Source organism: Bidens hawaiensis, unplaced genomic scaffold (assembly GCF_021521415.1).
Source record: "Bidens hawaiensis isolate Kalapana, Puna unplaced genomic scaffold, B.hawaiensis_p1.1 tig00003237_1, whole genome shotgun sequence".
NCBI classification, from domain to species: Eukaryota; Viridiplantae; Streptophyta; class Magnoliopsida; order Asterales; family Asteraceae; genus Bidens; species Bidens hawaiensis.
In genome coordinates this window covers 2,662,097-2,678,292 of record NW_027491176.1, presented here as the reverse complement: position 1 = coordinate 2,678,292, position 16,196 = coordinate 2,662,097, and the positions used below count along the sequence as shown (strand labels likewise).

Below are 16,196 nucleotides of genomic sequence, written 5' to 3'. Positions count from 1 at the left end.
GAAGAAGACGATGAAGATGAGGAACCTTTACAATCCATATCTTGGGTAAATGAGTTTTGTGTGGTGAGATGAAAGGTGTGGTTGTAATTAAATAGATAAAATAAAGATAGATAAGACAAAAAAACTACAGTGAAATAAATTATTGGGAATCTTTTGTGATTTAATAAATTAAATATCTGACAACTATGAAAGACACTTAAGCGTTATTGTACGTTCTACGTTCTCATACGTTCATATACCTAGTATTAAAAAATTGGTCACAAAATAACCCTACTAAAATTACAACTGCATGTAAGTTAAAATTTTTCGTCAGATTTTAACTTAATTATGCTATATGTTAAATCTACAACCACTTAAAAAAACCAAAAGAAAAATGAAATTGATTACAAATTCCATTAATACGTTCAACTACTCAAATTGAAAAAAATGGTAATGCAATCATGCCTACTAAGTTGTTAATATGCCTAGATATAATTATACTCAATTCAGATATTAAAGTAAAAATTGTATTAACTACATTCACCAACCAAAAATCATAAAGGTCTATAAAAAGAGAGCAAATGCATCACACAAAACACACAAACAAAAATTTGAAAAAAAAATGGATTATGGGAATCTTACTGTTAAAAGCATTTTCAGAGTAAGAATCAACATCGAGCTTGAGAGAGACTGCAATCGCCTAAGAGTGGTTAATGATACAAAGAACAGTGTGAGAAATGAAGCAACAAAAATCGATGCTCTATACCAAGAAGTTCTGAAGAAACCTGATAGCACGTTCAATATAGAGGCAATAACCTACCTGGAAAAGCAAGCTTCATGCTATGGTCAGCTTCATGATGTGCTAAAGAAAACAGCTCACAAGGTGACGGTTAATAAGAGAGTCAAGCGTGAAGGGGCCCAAGAAATCCTTGACAACAACTAGGGTTCGTGATGGTTGCTGGTGTGGTGGTGTGGTGATGGTGTGGTGTGGTAGTGGGGTAGAATAAAATAAATTTGTGAATAGGTTTTAATGGTCTTTTGATGTGATCCACTTGTGTACACTCCCTTTTTCAACCGGATAATAATATAACTTATGTTTAGTATCAGTATACTTACGATTCATTATTGATTATTGATAAAAAAAAGGTATTACACGTTCCAGTAACCAGCTTACATGTTCCATGAAAAATAAAACATAAAAAATGTAAAAAATAAAAAATATAAACAACAAAAGAGCGCTAAAAACTGTTCTTCTCTAAGTTGAGGACAAGTTCGACTGTTATGACCATGTTGATGACAAACTTTGCATTCCCTATATTTCTTCCCAGACCGACCTATAGCTATCTCTTTCTGGGATTTAATCCGTTTATGTGACCCGCAACCCTTATTTTTTATACCACTAGGCACACGGACAGTCACCTCTGATGGTTGATCATACCCTAGAATAGCAGCAAACCTATCCCTTTTTGATAAATGAGTTCTTTTGTATCTTGTCTCATCGGCTTGTTTGATCATTATGTTCATTTGATCCCTGACTTTAGTTAGTTCATCAACATCAGTTACATAGCTATTTATGAGATACTCACCAGCCAATGTTATTTCCCCTGAGATCTCTTTGACTTTTAAATATTTGTCGTTACCGAAACTTGAAATTGGAGCAGTTCTAGGATTAACACCAACATCTCTCTTCCAACGATCCACTATGTATTTCTTTTGAAATCTTGTAACTCTTAACAAATTTAAAATATAAAGGCTGTGACGACACAATAACCCATAACGTTCAAATATTTTGCATCCGCATGAAATCGTCGAATCAATCCCATCCTCACCTTCATTCTTAAACAAAACATGACACACAAAAAATATATTAATACTTTAAACATTCTATCAAAACAATATCTTATAAAAAAATGATTTAAAACGTTCTACAACGTTCTACCAAAAAAAAAGAGAATCTTTAACTAACTCATACCTCCAAATAGCCTGGGACATATGCATTAAAGTCAAAAACTGAAAACCTCACAAAATCTTCTTCTTCAATTGATTTCAAACATGCAACACCGCTTCTAATATGATACATTTCATCTTGGAAATCATTAAAAATAGCCTTTGTATACATCAGTTCTGCCTCTGTCTCAAAAGGATTCTCACTAACCGGATCTGGATGTGTGTACCTTGTATCATGATCATTTTTCCTACCATTGTGCCTTTGGATCTCCATACAATGATAAAAATGACTAAAGAACTCAACTAGTGATAATTGTGAGTTAGAAACTTGACAAAAAAAATGATTTTCACTTTCTGATCTCGATGTAGTTCTCATAAGACCAGACAACGGTTCATTCATATAATAAGCAGGAATCCAATCATATCTCATTTCAAACATGTCAGACAACCATTTATTTGTTTCCAGATCATATTCCTTCATTATAAGTTCCCATTGCGTTTCGAATTCGGATTGAGAAATTGCATCCGTCCAAACAATATCACATATTTTACGTTTGAAATCTTCATTGTTACAAAGGGTAGCATCAACCTGGTGTTACCAAAAATGTTATACGGCCTAAAACGTTCTTATACGTTCTAACACATATACAAATATGTTTATACTATGCTAAAGCATACTAAAAATGTTTATACGTCCTGAAACGTTCTAACACGTTTACAAATATGCAGCTACCAATAGTGAAGCATGCTAATATGTTTAGACATTCTAACACGTTCTGATACATATGCATAGTACTGTAATACATTAAAGTTACCTTATCAGCAAGTTTTTTCATAATGTGCCACATACATAGCCGATGTCTCGAGTTCGGTAAAACTAAGAAGATTGCTTGCTTCATAACTGGATCTTGATCAGTAACAACCACCTTTGGGGAAATACCGAAAGAATCAAGAAAAACTTTCAAAATCCATGAATAAGATTCAATAGATTCAGATGATAATAACGCAGCACCAACTGTAACATTTCGACAATGATTATCAATGGCAGTAAATGGTACAAAAACCATATTGTACCTGTAAAAAGAAATTTATAGGAAAACGATTTAAAAAAATATGTAAAAAAATAAAAATAAAAAATTAAAAAACAAATGTATTAAATTGACACACTTGTTGGTCTTGAATGTGGCATCAAATGATATAATATCTCCAAAAGCCAAATAATTTTTCTTTGAAATCTCATCAGCCCAAAACAAATGATCTAAGTCACCATTAGTACTAACAGTATACTCAAACGAATAACCATCACAACAGTTATCTTCCCACTTATTCTTTGTACAACCATTTCAGCATCATACTCGCCAATATAACAAGTTAAACTTTGTTTGAAATTCTTACAATCTCTTTTGTAGCCCCAACTTTCTCAAATCCTCCATACTTTGTCCTCATAATATTAAACGCCTTAACAGGGCCCAAATTCAATGTTGACATATCTTATATAATATCTTGTTGTACATGAGTCAACTTTCTATTTGATCGGACAAAATGCATGTCATTTGCATCCACCATTTCATGATTATGTCCTTCGACAAAATCATTTATTTCAAACCTCAAACCGTCATCAGTTTTTAGAAAAATTTGAGCTCGACAACCACAGCGAATTGTTGGTCTCTTCCTTCTTTTATAATACGGTCTACTGGAACCATCTTTTTCAGCCATAGAATCATAACTGTTTGCAGGTTTATGACCTTCTTTCGAACAGGTAAAATATTTAGACTTTAATAAACCATCATTCATGTACAAACCTCCTTTACGAACACAAAAACCAGCTTTCTTTGCATATTCACAATAGAAATCATATGCATGATCAACAGATTCAAATGCATTAACTTGTGGTATAACAAGATCTGGTGAAGCATCTGATAAACAAAAGCAATTTAAGTCATTAAAAATAACCATTTCTGATAACATGATCTAATAATACGTTCAGTTAACACGTTTTAAACAATATATCAACATTTGATATATAACACATTTCAAATCGACTTAACCTAATACAAAACTACATTTAAATGATTTAACATATCAAAAAAAATAGTCTAAAAATATATTAATACGTTCTACTACGTAATAATATGTTCTAACCGAATCACAATTACAAGCCAAACTATACATTCTAATACGTTCTAAAAAGAAAAACAACAATCATATCCACGATTTGCTATTAAAACACATAATTTGAAGTCTAATAGAATCACGATTAGTTGACAACTATAAAACACAATATCGATTATAAAATTCAACAGAAAAATAACCTAAAAATTGAAAAAAAAATAATTATCAGTCGATTAAACCTACAGTATACAGCTAATTAAAATAATAATTGATTAGAATTACACCTAGAATTACTTACTTTGATGATCGTAATACATGACGTTAAAATCAACGAAGGCCGTCAAATTTAATCGAATACGAAAAATCGCCAATTGTTAAGCAGTTTTAAGGATACGTGATCAAATATAATAAAACAGGGTATGTGCAAAACGGTTTATTATACTGGCGCGATTAAAATTTTAAATTAATGTAAAAAGACAAAAACACCCTTCTGTTAACTTACGGGATCAATTTAATCAAATTGCTAATCAACGATGGGAACCCTCGCGTACGTATTGTACGATAAGAAATTTTTGTATTGGATCCTTTATATATATATATATATATATATATATATATATATATATATATATATATATATATATATATATATATATATATATATATATATAGGGTAGGCTAAAATAAAAATAGGTAGTTTTCTAGGAAGAGTAAGAACTTCTTACCGAGACAGAAGCCTCTTTTAACCTAGATCTATGCCATTGGATTTATGATCTAGTGTTTGAGATTGTTAGTTTCCAAAATATCAAATAATTTCATAGGATCTAGGATTTAGACTACATAGTTTCCTAACTTCAAATTTTATGCTCTTCTTGTCATTCTTAGGAAACTATCTATTTTTATTTTAATCATTTTCTATATATATATATATATATATATAATTATATATTTATTTTAGAGAAATATACTATGAAAATACGTCTCGTATTTTAGTGACATATACATGTTTTTGTAGACTCCAAACATATAAACGTGTTTTGAATACATACATTTTTTCAAAATATATATTAATTATCATATTTGTTACAGAAGTATCATGTGACTTATAAATATAAGTATTTTCTCCATAATATCATTTTAGGGATTTTATACCACCTTTTATTAAACATCAAGTATTATAACTAAATTAGTTCACTAGCAAAAGTTTATTAGGATTATATATGTTAGGATCTACTAGTGAAAATAACTAGGAAGATATACTCGTTTCCAACAAGTTTTTAAATATAAATCTAAATATAGATTTAGGAGAAAGCCTTTTATTTATGAACCCAAACAACTAAAATGAGTATATGTATATAGTTTTGAGTCCAAAACGTCAACACTTGAGCAGTTTATAATATTTTTTTAACAAACATTTATGATTGAAACAAGTTTATTAGCATCTTAGTAACAAATGTTTTGATATTGATATGATAATGATACCAAGAATACAGAATATGGTCATCTCTATATACTCGCAAGATGCTAAAATAAGTGCATGAGATCAAGGCATCAATTAAGCAGAACCTATATGGCAATGATATATTTAGACAACCAACTAGGAGGAATAATATGCCAAAATATTCATAGTATCGTTTACTCCCTCTCAACTTGGAGCATGGAGGTCCGTAATGCCCAATTTGTCGAGTAAGGTGCGGAAGCGCTTGGTGCCTAACGGCTTGGTCAGTCGATCAGCAAGTTGCATTGTTGTGTTGATTTTCATGGTTTGTATCTCCTTAGACTCTACACGTTCCCTAACGTAACAACAATCCATCTCGACATGTTTGGTTCGTTCATGAAAGACAGGGTTGTTTGCTATATGTCGATCCGCTTGATTGTCACAAAATAATTGTGTCGGTCCATCTTGGAAAACATCAAGTTCCTTCAAAAGCCATCTCATCCGAAGTATTTCACTTACCACGGCTGCCATAGCTCGATATTCGGCTTCGGCGGATGATTGAGAAACGACCGATTGTTTCTTGGATTTCCAAGATATAGGGGCGCCTCCAAGAGTAGTAAGTAACCGATGGTGTTGGGCTATCGATTTCTTACATATGCAATCGTTTTGTGTATCGATTTCAGGTTAATGTTTGTGTTTGCTGTTTACATTGCTTCTTTTAACTTCAGTATGTTAATTGATTTCAGTGATGTTGTTATTTGATTACATCTTCAAGTTATGATGTCACATGTTTGGTTCTGTTTTTGAACTTACAAGGTGGGTTAGAACTGAACATGCAAGTGAAGCATGATTTATCTTTGTTTGGTTTTGATCCTGATTTTGTGTATCTAGAAACGGATCACTCTTGGTTAAACTCAGTTTGGTTTTAAACTCCAACCAATCATTCTTTGTATTACCCGTTTAGATTCTAATCATATGAGCAAAAGAACATGGATCATAGGTATTATATTATTGATGAGGAGGTTGTGTCATTTCTTTTTATTGATAGTTAGTTTATAACACAATTTCTACTATTAAACTTTAATTTAGATGTCTCGCTTTATGCATCTACAAGATTTAGATGTGAAGCCTACGCCTGCTATACATGCTATGGTTGATGATTTACAGATTGGTTTTAACTTGCAAGGTTTCAAAACAGATATCTGAATCAAGTTAGCTATACTTGGAGATGCTTTTCGAATTCTTAATCAAGTCAAATCTTAATCTCAAGAATTCAAAGAAACCTATTGGAAGAACTAAAAACATTAAAGGTCCGTTAGACCGTGAGTTATGTATTTATAACAGATATAAATATATAATATTAGTTATATTGTTTTTGTTTTATTACGGGGCTGGTTTTGATCTCAAGGTTAGTTTAGGAAACAAAAGTATTTAGACCGTGGTTTTTGTCATGTATTATTTTATTTGTGTAAAAAGACATTTTTATTTGAAAAGGGATAGTATTTATTTTTAAGTATGTACTCATATTTAATTTATGTACTCTAAAAATTTGAGTTTTTTGATTAGTTTTAATGCTTTCTTAACCTAATGCCAAGTGAACAGGCTTTGTTAAGTTAAAGTTTTCTTATTTCAGTTGATGACAGAAGAAAAGGAGTTGCTATGAATGAAGCTAGAACACCCAAAACAAGGTTTTGTAAGTTACTTAAGTCTGCTTTTTTATATTTTCTTGTTTTTGGCTAGTATCAGATTATCAAATTAAGCTTTGTCATGGATGCAGATGCTACCTCAGCATTGCATAAGTGAGAGGTGGCTACAACAAATTATTTAATTGGGAGCATTTTTATAATCTAGGGGTTCTTTATTGATCTTATTTGACTTTGGTTTACTTTTAGTTTTTTTTGTTCATGTATATGCATAACATTTGCATTGATTGTGAATCTTAATTCTGGGCCAAAGATGCTATTGTCGGTAAATTGGTTTACTTTTAGTTTTTTCTGTTGATACCCTATTATTCATGTATACCGCATATTACATAGTGAAACGTAGAACAAACCCAAATGATACCGGTTAACACGTCAAAAAAATACAAACATGCATACACTTAATGTTTCCTACGACCTCGGTATCTCATCCAGACATGCCTTCTGCCCATTCATGTTACTGAATTAATGTATTCGTTAAATTCTCGAGTTGATGTTCCCGTCCACCGGACGGGTAAAGTACTAGATTTAAATGTACAACATTAATAATATAAATATCCTAAATAATAATGCACTATACTTAAAAAATATATTTTGTTTTAAAAGTAAAATTAAAATTTATTCAGGTTTTTTGGGTTGACATGAAACCTAGATATCAGACTCAAAAATCAACTAGAATTACTTTGGTATGTGTTCGGGTTTAGGTTCGAATTTTCCTAAGTTAGGTTAGTTCAAGTTGAAGTGCAGGTTTTCAGATTTCGGGTTTCGATTAAAAGTGAGACCCTGTGTACACCTCTATGAATTCAAAAACAGAAGCCATCAAATCATCCCTGCAAACAACAAACATTAATCTCCACTTCACAAATGCTCCCTGAAGTTGTTGGTTCACTTCTCCATCAATGCTCCAAAACAAGATCATTCCGACCCGGCTTTTCCCTCCACGCCATCACCATCAAAATGGGTTTCCAATCAGACATCATAATATCCAATCACATCCTCAACATGTATGCCAAATGCGCGAAAGTCAACCTTGCACGCCAACTGTTCGATGAAATGCCTGAACGAAACCTCGTAACTTGGTCCGCCATGATTTCGGGTTATGACCAATCCGGGCGACCCTTGTACGCGGTCGACATGTTCTCCCGAATGAAACGTGACCAGGCGAATGAGTTCGTGCTCGCTAGTGCGATTCGCGCGTGCGCTAGCTTAATTGCGGTTAATGTAGGCAAACAGATACACACATTGTCTGTTGTTTTAGGTTTTGCGGACGTTTCTTTCGTTTCGAACTCGCTTGTTTCGTTTTACATGAAATGTGGACTGTCTAGTGATGCGTTGTCGGTTTTTGTCACGAGTTTTGAAAGGAACACGGTTGCGTATAACGCGATAATTTCAGGGTTGGTTGAAAACAAACAAGGTTATAAAGCGTATGAGATGTTTAAACTTATGTGCAGACAAGGTGTTGTTCCGAATCGGTTTAGTTTAGTCCCGCTTTTAGCAGACTGTACTGACGCAAATGATATTCGGGTCGGGTCACAATTGCACTGTCAAGCGGTCAAACTCAGTCTTGACTCAATACCGTTTGTTGGAAACGTGTTAATTACAATGTACTCAAAGTTTAATATGATCAAAGACGCCGAGAACATTTTCGGGTTGATTAAGGAAAAAGATATTATTTCGTGGAACACGTTTATTTCCGTGTGTTGTCATAATCTTGATCATGTTAAAGGTTTAAGTGTATTTAGAGACATGATAAAAACACGTTTAACTCTTGATGATTTCACATTCACGAGTGCTCTAGCTGCATGTTCGGGTCTCGCATCATCCATTTTCGGTAGACAGATTCATGGGAATTTGATTAGAACGAGGTTAAGTTACGATACAGGTGTCGGTAACGCGCTTATTAACATGTATGCGAAATGTGGTTCGATAAAACACGCAGTTGCCGTTTTTAACCAAATGGGGTTTCGTAATATTGTTTCGTGGAACACGCTCATGGCGGGTTTTGCGAATCACGGCTACAGGGAGCACGCGGTTGACTTGTTTGACCAGATGAAGACGTTTAAAGTTAAACCGGATTCGGTCACGTTTATCGCGCTTTTAACGGGTTTGAACCACACGGGACGTGTGGAAGAGGGGAAGTTTTACTTTAACGAAATGCAAGAAAGTTATGGGATTGTTCCGAGCGTTGACCACGTGGCTTGCATGGTTGACTTGCTCGGGCGGGCCCGGAGGGTGAAGGAGGCGGAAGAGTATATGGAAAAGTATTGTTTTGAAAACGATGCGGTTGTTCTTGGGTGTTTATTGTCTGCGTGTCGGGTGCATGGTGATGTTGTGGTGGGAAAGCGTACAGCTGAGCGTTTTTTGAAGGTTCAAAAAGTTTCTACTTCACCGTACGTGTTGTTATCGAATCTTTATGCTTCCGAGAGCATGTGGGACGACGTGGCAGAGGCGAGAAAACAGTTGAAAGATAGTTTAATGAAGAAGGAACCGGGACATAGTTTGATTGAGGTTAAAGGGAATGTTGAGAAGTTTACTGTTTGTAGGATTTCTCATCCAAGAATTGAAGAGATTGTTGGTATGCTTCAGATTTTGAGTTTTGTAGAAGACGGATTTTGACCCGTTGGACGTGTTTAAGTTTAGCTAATTTATTTTTATTTTACTCGAAGTTGTTAGAAATGTATAAATCACGAGGCTGATCAGTTCACTTATAGATAATGAATCAATATGGTTACCTCTATATAAGTAATCTTGTCTTGTTTAACCTTGTAGCTTTTTCATTTCATAGAAATATAAGTTTCAGAGGAATATTAATAATTGCTTGATGTTGTAACACCATAATTTGCATCTGTTGAATAGTTTAGCCATAATGTGTTCTTGGGTTTATAAGGAGAGTTTAGTTATGCATTGCTATAATTAAATTCCTTATATTGGCATTGCATAGGTCGGGTTTGGGACGGGTTCTAGTAGGCATATATCTATATTAATATTGTACATATGTGTATGGAAATAAGCTTGGTATATGTATACGTATACAATTGATTATATGTATGTGTAATTTGGTATCTTCATATTTTGTTGATATAAACATACAAGACATGCAATGATTTATACATCAGTAAAAGGAAAAATCATGCCTACGAAGCCCATATACAAGGAAACTAAATCAATTTGTATCAAAAATATATTAGCTGTAAATCCCGTAAATCTCTCCGATTCAATACTCCCTCTCAAGTTGGAGCATGAAGATTACAAATGCCCAACTTGTCAAGTAAAAGTTGTAATTGTCGTGCTCCCAACGGCTTTGTGAACAGGTCTGCAATTTGAGACTTGGTATCAACATGTAAAGGTTCAATGTCTTTTGACTCGACTCGTTCTCTTACAAAGTAGCAGTCATTATAGGATATATTTTGATCACATTTCGCTACCAAGTGACTTCGGCCCAAAGTTAATTATGAAAAGATCTCAGTCTCCAGTCCACCACCATTTAATTAAAAGTGCATAATTCGAAATACCGAGATCACCCAAACCACCAAAATCCATTGACGTTTTCTTACGGTGACCTCTACACTAAATGGAAGTTACATTTGAAGCATAAACTCTTATCAAAGTCTACAATGCCACACACCCATATATATACCTTTTTAGTAGCAAACTTTTCCAACTAAAATCTATCTATAGCTCATCACTTTATTTTTTAAAGGGAAACGAAAACACCATACCACTAGGTTATGAATAATTATATTTAATTACTCATAACCTATTGGTCTAGTGGTATGGTGTCTCCACTCACAAATGTGAGGTTGCGCTCAAATTCTTACAACTGCAAGGTATATAATATGTATAGAAACTACATATAATTACACAAGATGTATGTATAATAAACACACATTAATTATGTATGTAATTTTGTATCATTATGCACACATACAAACAATACATCAACTTTCTTTTAAAAATGATTAAACATGTTTAAAGTTAAAAAAACAAAAACAAATGAATAATACAATGTCGGACAGATGCTAAAAAGTTTTTATTAAACTTTATTTATTCATTTGATAATTGATATTACTTAATATTTAGTTCCAACCTCTTTCGAAGTGCCAAACAGAACTAGGAAATGGTGGATTATGTCTACATACATAAAGTTCTTTCCGGTGTTGCTAACCAATAACAATGTTGCATACCTAAAACAAATTTGTAACGATAACAAATCTTATGAAAATAAAGCTCATATGCTCTATTTATATTCCTTGAAGGATTAAGAATTTGATGTCTTTTAATGATCTTTATGAGCTAAATGTCATATATATTGACCATCGATCCAAAATTATAAGTAACATGTATTACATTACTTTATTTAACAAATTTACAATATTATTTAGATAAAAGTAATGTAATGAATGATCAAAAACAGGCGAAGGAATTTTAAAATGGTATAAATAAAATTAAATGCCTTTTATGTTGATTTTATCTTAATGATAAGAGACTCTTAATGGACATTTAAGTATCTTTTATTTTCTATACATTTTAAAGTTCCTTTATTTTTATAAAAAGTTCAAATGAAAAACAATTTTTTGTGAGAAATATGAGAAGAATAAAGCATGCCATGTAAATAGACATTTTATCATGTAAATAAGAAATTTACAGTTTTTAGAAACTACTAATTTCAATCACTAGATACTAGATTCAAAAGCTTAGACTTATCCTTGTACTTCTCACAAAACTATTGTTTACATTACCCTTACGAGTGTCCTAAAGAGTGAGGAACTAAATCTTATACCATCTATTCAATCTTATGGTGTGTTATTTGATCATCTACATCTCACATGACCCTATCAAACCAAAATGGGTTGTTTTGGGTTTTAGTAAAATGTTTAATGGATGATGAGTCAAATTAAAAAGAAAAAAGTGGGAATAGGTTAGGACGGGTCCAGAAAAATGGGTGAAAATGGGTTGAAAAATATTTAACCAGGCGTCGGTACAAGTGAAACGCATAACCAGGGCCCAATACACGCAAAACACGTCACCCGTAATAGATATGCGTTTTTATAATACTTAGTTAACCGACATTCAAAAAAATGAAAAAAAGTTAAGTTAGCATGTTTTGACCTAAACCCGTCCTAACATTTTTTTTAAATGACACATCATGATCTAAGTCCATTATGGCACAACACCCAATCCAAACCATTCTTTTTGCCATATCTCCATTTGACCTCGTATTCTATACCCTAACAAATAACTGGTCTTGAAACCTTTTAGGTAGAGCTTTTACTTTCGCTTCTTATGGGCTGACCACGATCCATAATCGGTGTGCACCACTCACCAGTCGGTACAAGTGATTGGTCCATTGGGCTCATAACAAAAGATATATACAAAATGGTAAAGAAGAAATTAATTTCGTATAAACCTAAATTGCAAGTCGTGAAGCTTTAAAAAAATTAATCAAGAAACCAAAAACGTAAGCAGCAAACGAAGCCGTAAATAAAACCTTCGATTTTAAATCGCAATCCATGGAAAATTATAAGTACCTAAACTCCTATCATAATCCTACGATTTTGTGAAACGGTAACCACAAGTGCTATCAAAACACTTTACCAAAATAAGATATAGGATTATGAGAATATCTAGACATAGTTAAACAAAAGAACTAAAAAGAAAATAAACAAAGGGAAAATTTCCAAAATACATATTTTTGAAATAATTTTTCGAAGTTTTATAAATTTTTTGCAAAACATTCCACAAATATACATTTTAAACTACTTGTTTCTATTAGTTTCCATCAAATCTACTTGCCCCTATTAGTTTTCTATCAAATTGCTCGTCCCTAATAGTTTATCCCTCAATTTACTCGTCCCTTGGTCCTTTCCCCCCCTAATATGCTCGTTCCTTGTACATTTCTCCTCCAATCTACTTCTCCTTACTAATTAATTTAAAATATATATTTTTTATTTGAATAACATACAAAATTTATTTTTTATTTTTAACAAATCAAATTTATAATAACTAGGCTTATTTTATAACTTATAACTTAGTTTTAAGTATTATATTTTCTAAACTTAATAATTAAGTTACGTATTCTTAAACATTCTTATTTTAAAACCATATAAATAAGAATATTATAAACAAAAAAAATTAAAACGTTTTTATATTGTTATTATATAGTTTATAATTTGACCCGGATCGGTTTTAAATAAAACTAGGTAAATGCCCGCCCGTGTTGCGGTGCGATAATCCGAAGCGTATAACAATGCACGGAGTGGTAATTATCTGGGTGCTACTACAATTTACAATTATATAAGTATGTTAAATGGTATAAAATCATACCACTAGATCGATGAATGGAGTCAGTTTCGTTAATGAGATCACTCCAGCTCACAGTCTCGTACCATGTGAGGCGCATTGCTCGCCACCTCCTTCGCTTCACAGTACAATGTCACACGCAAACCCTAAATTTAAATCCATATACAATACAACTGAAGTTAATAAATATCTATTTAGAGGCAAGATCATTATCAAGACATGCAACTTAAATATGTCAATGTTGTTTTCTAATAAATATCTACTTGTTTTCTTATCAAAGGACATGCCACTGTACAAACCAAATTAACAGAACAGTGCAAAACTATTAGTTGGAAGGAAATTACAACACACTTGATTGGCATAACTTTTTTAGTCAAAGTAACATCTGTAAATAGGATACCTCAAATATGACCTAATGTGCCCTATCTCTTACATGTATGATACTAATCCGCGAATCTACTGATAAGAAGCCCTTCCACATACTTCCCAATGTATCCCCCTCCATATTCACCTTTTGCCCTGTGTTATTCAAATGACAAACAAAATAATTTGGTTAAATTAAAATGAGCCAAACGGTTAAATGAACACCCCTAGGTCGTGTTTCAATATTCATATATGTAGCTGACAGTTGGTTTTTAGTATATACCATATAGGGTTTGTGCCTGTCCAACAACGAACTCTTCTACACTCCTACACAATGCCAAAAACATACGATCGAAATTAGCATATTACAACCAACAACTTCAAACGATTAAGCAACGAATTCTAGACCCCAATGATTCAGTTATACATAATGGTGGCCCAATCTCATCAGCCACGCACAACACCGTCACTTATGTCGGTGTCACTGGAAGTGACATTGCCAGCTTCAAATTCTCCCATCCAACTGTTTCACAACATCGTCCCCAAATTATTCGTAAATAGATTGTGATCTAATTTCAAGTAGGTTCATTGTTTATATAAATTCCCCAAAATTCTTAACGCACCTGAAATTAAGCTTTATGTTTCAGATTCCATTCTGATTTACACGGCTACGTTGATCAGACAACTGAGCCTTCGCCATCAAGCGCAAAGAAACCTGATTGGCATCGATTGAAATTCCAAAACTGAATTCATGAATGCTGGCATGTAACATTACGAAAATTTTGAATCAATAATGTCAAATTTCCAAAGTCTAGGGATCAAATCTGGCAAAATCCAAACCTTAGGGTTTAAAGTGAAAATTCTGTTTTCCTGACCCATCGCGATACGCGATGGATCAGAAGAGAGACCCATTGCGTATCGCGATGGGTCGTCTGACAACTAGGCACGTGGCCTGCCATGTGGCCACACGTGGCACACCGTTCGCCACGTGTCCCACCTCGTGGCCACACGTGGCACGTCGTCTGCCACATGTCAACACGTGGCAGACCTATATGGTGACTGGCCTGGGCTACAAGGTTTTGTCTATAAATAGCAAGTCCGGGATTCATATTTTCTCATCCCAAATTCAGTACATCACTCTCTCTAACATCTCACTATAACTCCTTAATCAAACCCTCGATCCACCTCAAAAAGCGTGCCCGATTCCTCGATTTCCGTGTTCGTTTCCTTGAAGTTCGTGCCATCTTCCACCGACGTACCATCAAGAAGGTGTTTGTTATTCCTCTAGATCATGATGGTTAATCTCGTAAGACGTGCCGACAAGTGGTGAAGCATTGGTGTTTGTCGTTTGGCGTGCCAAGGAAAGAGTAACGAGAAGAAGGATTGATCGAGAAGGAAAAGAAGGTGAAGCGGCGTGGGAGTGCTGCTCGAGTAATTAGGGTTTCCATAAGCCAACAAAGGTAGGCATAACGCCGATGGAAATAATAATAAAATATTATAAAATGCTTAAACCTTAAGTCAAGGTTATACTCGATACCTCGATAAAATAAAAGAAAATGTAACAAAGAAAAAATAAAAGATAGAATTATGAATATTGATAAATATATATATATATATATATATATATATATATATATGTGTGTGTGTGTGTAAGTATATACATTCTTTGTTATAAATATTATTTAAGGAATAGATAATTATTCTTAAATAATAAAGAAAAGAAATACGTTTCTTAGAGAAAAAAGACGTAGGGTTTTATAAATAAACTAAAGGTTTATAAATTACTTTTAAAGTAAAAGAGATTTTGAACTAAAGGTTCATCGATGTAAAGTTTATAAAATAAAACTAAAGGTCTTAAGCCGGATTGTATATCCGACTAACAAATGGTTATGCTCGTACTATTGCGAGATAGCAACGGGAAAGACCCTCGGACGGTGTTTGAAGCCGATCCAAATCAAAAGGTGAATACACCCCAACTTTTACAAACTTGTTTTCAAACGAGTCAAACATGTTATATGAAAAACTTTACATGAGACTAAGTGTCTCTAAAACATTTATAAACAAGAGTATAAACATTGGCCTCAAGCTATCGTGTACGTTTGTCAGGATCCTTTCATATGTGGTGGGCACACCACACCGGGTCACAATTACGCTCGCCTGCTGGAAGTATGACCTTGTGTATACGTATAGGCACTCAACTAGTCGAACGCTGCGGTGTTTGCTGGGGGAACCGAGTATAGAAACTTGAGTTTATGAATTGTGTTGTTTTAACTTGATTATTACTAAGCCACGTTGGGCCGAGGCCTACGTAGTCTCAAGGGGTGATTAAGTAAAGAAAATATTTTTAGCGTCAGCAT

At 33.5% G+C, this 16,196-nt stretch overlaps 3 protein-coding genes across 3 annotated transcripts; 1 reads left to right on the top strand and 2 right to left on the bottom strand.

Annotated features, from left to right (window-relative positions):
• Positions 1-1,128: 1,128 nt before the first annotated feature.
• On the bottom strand, positions 1,129-3,414 carry LOC143622628 (protein FAR1-RELATED SEQUENCE 5-like). Its single transcript, XM_077093718.1, has 7 exons — positions 3,322-3,414; positions 3,094-3,254; positions 2,742-3,000; positions 2,308-2,515; positions 1,952-2,229; positions 1,377-1,815; positions 1,129-1,148 (listed from the first exon to the last, which is right to left on the bottom strand). Exons 1-7 carry the CDS (start codon positions 3,412-3,414, stop codon positions 1,129-1,131), a joined length of 1,458 nt encoding a protein of 485 aa, XP_076949833.1.
• Positions 3,415-3,417: 3 nt separating this feature from the next.
• On the bottom strand, positions 3,418-4,355 carry LOC143622626 (protein FAR1-RELATED SEQUENCE 5-like). The gene is made up of 2 exons (XM_077093717.1): positions 4,337-4,355; positions 3,418-3,842 (listed from the first exon to the last, which is right to left on the bottom strand). The coding sequence occupies exons 1-2, from the start codon at positions 4,353-4,355 to the stop codon at positions 3,418-3,420; spliced, it is 444 nt and encodes a 147-aa protein (XP_076949832.1).
• A 3,685-nt stretch (positions 4,356-8,040) lies between these two features.
• Positions 8,041-9,885, top strand: LOC143622602 (pentatricopeptide repeat-containing protein At2g33680-like). Its single transcript, XM_077093701.1, has one exon. The coding sequence runs from the start codon at positions 8,041-8,043 to the stop codon at positions 9,790-9,792; it is 1,752 nt and encodes a 583-aa protein (XP_076949816.1). The 3' UTR covers positions 9,793-9,885.
• Positions 9,886-16,196: the final 6,311 nt, after the last annotated feature.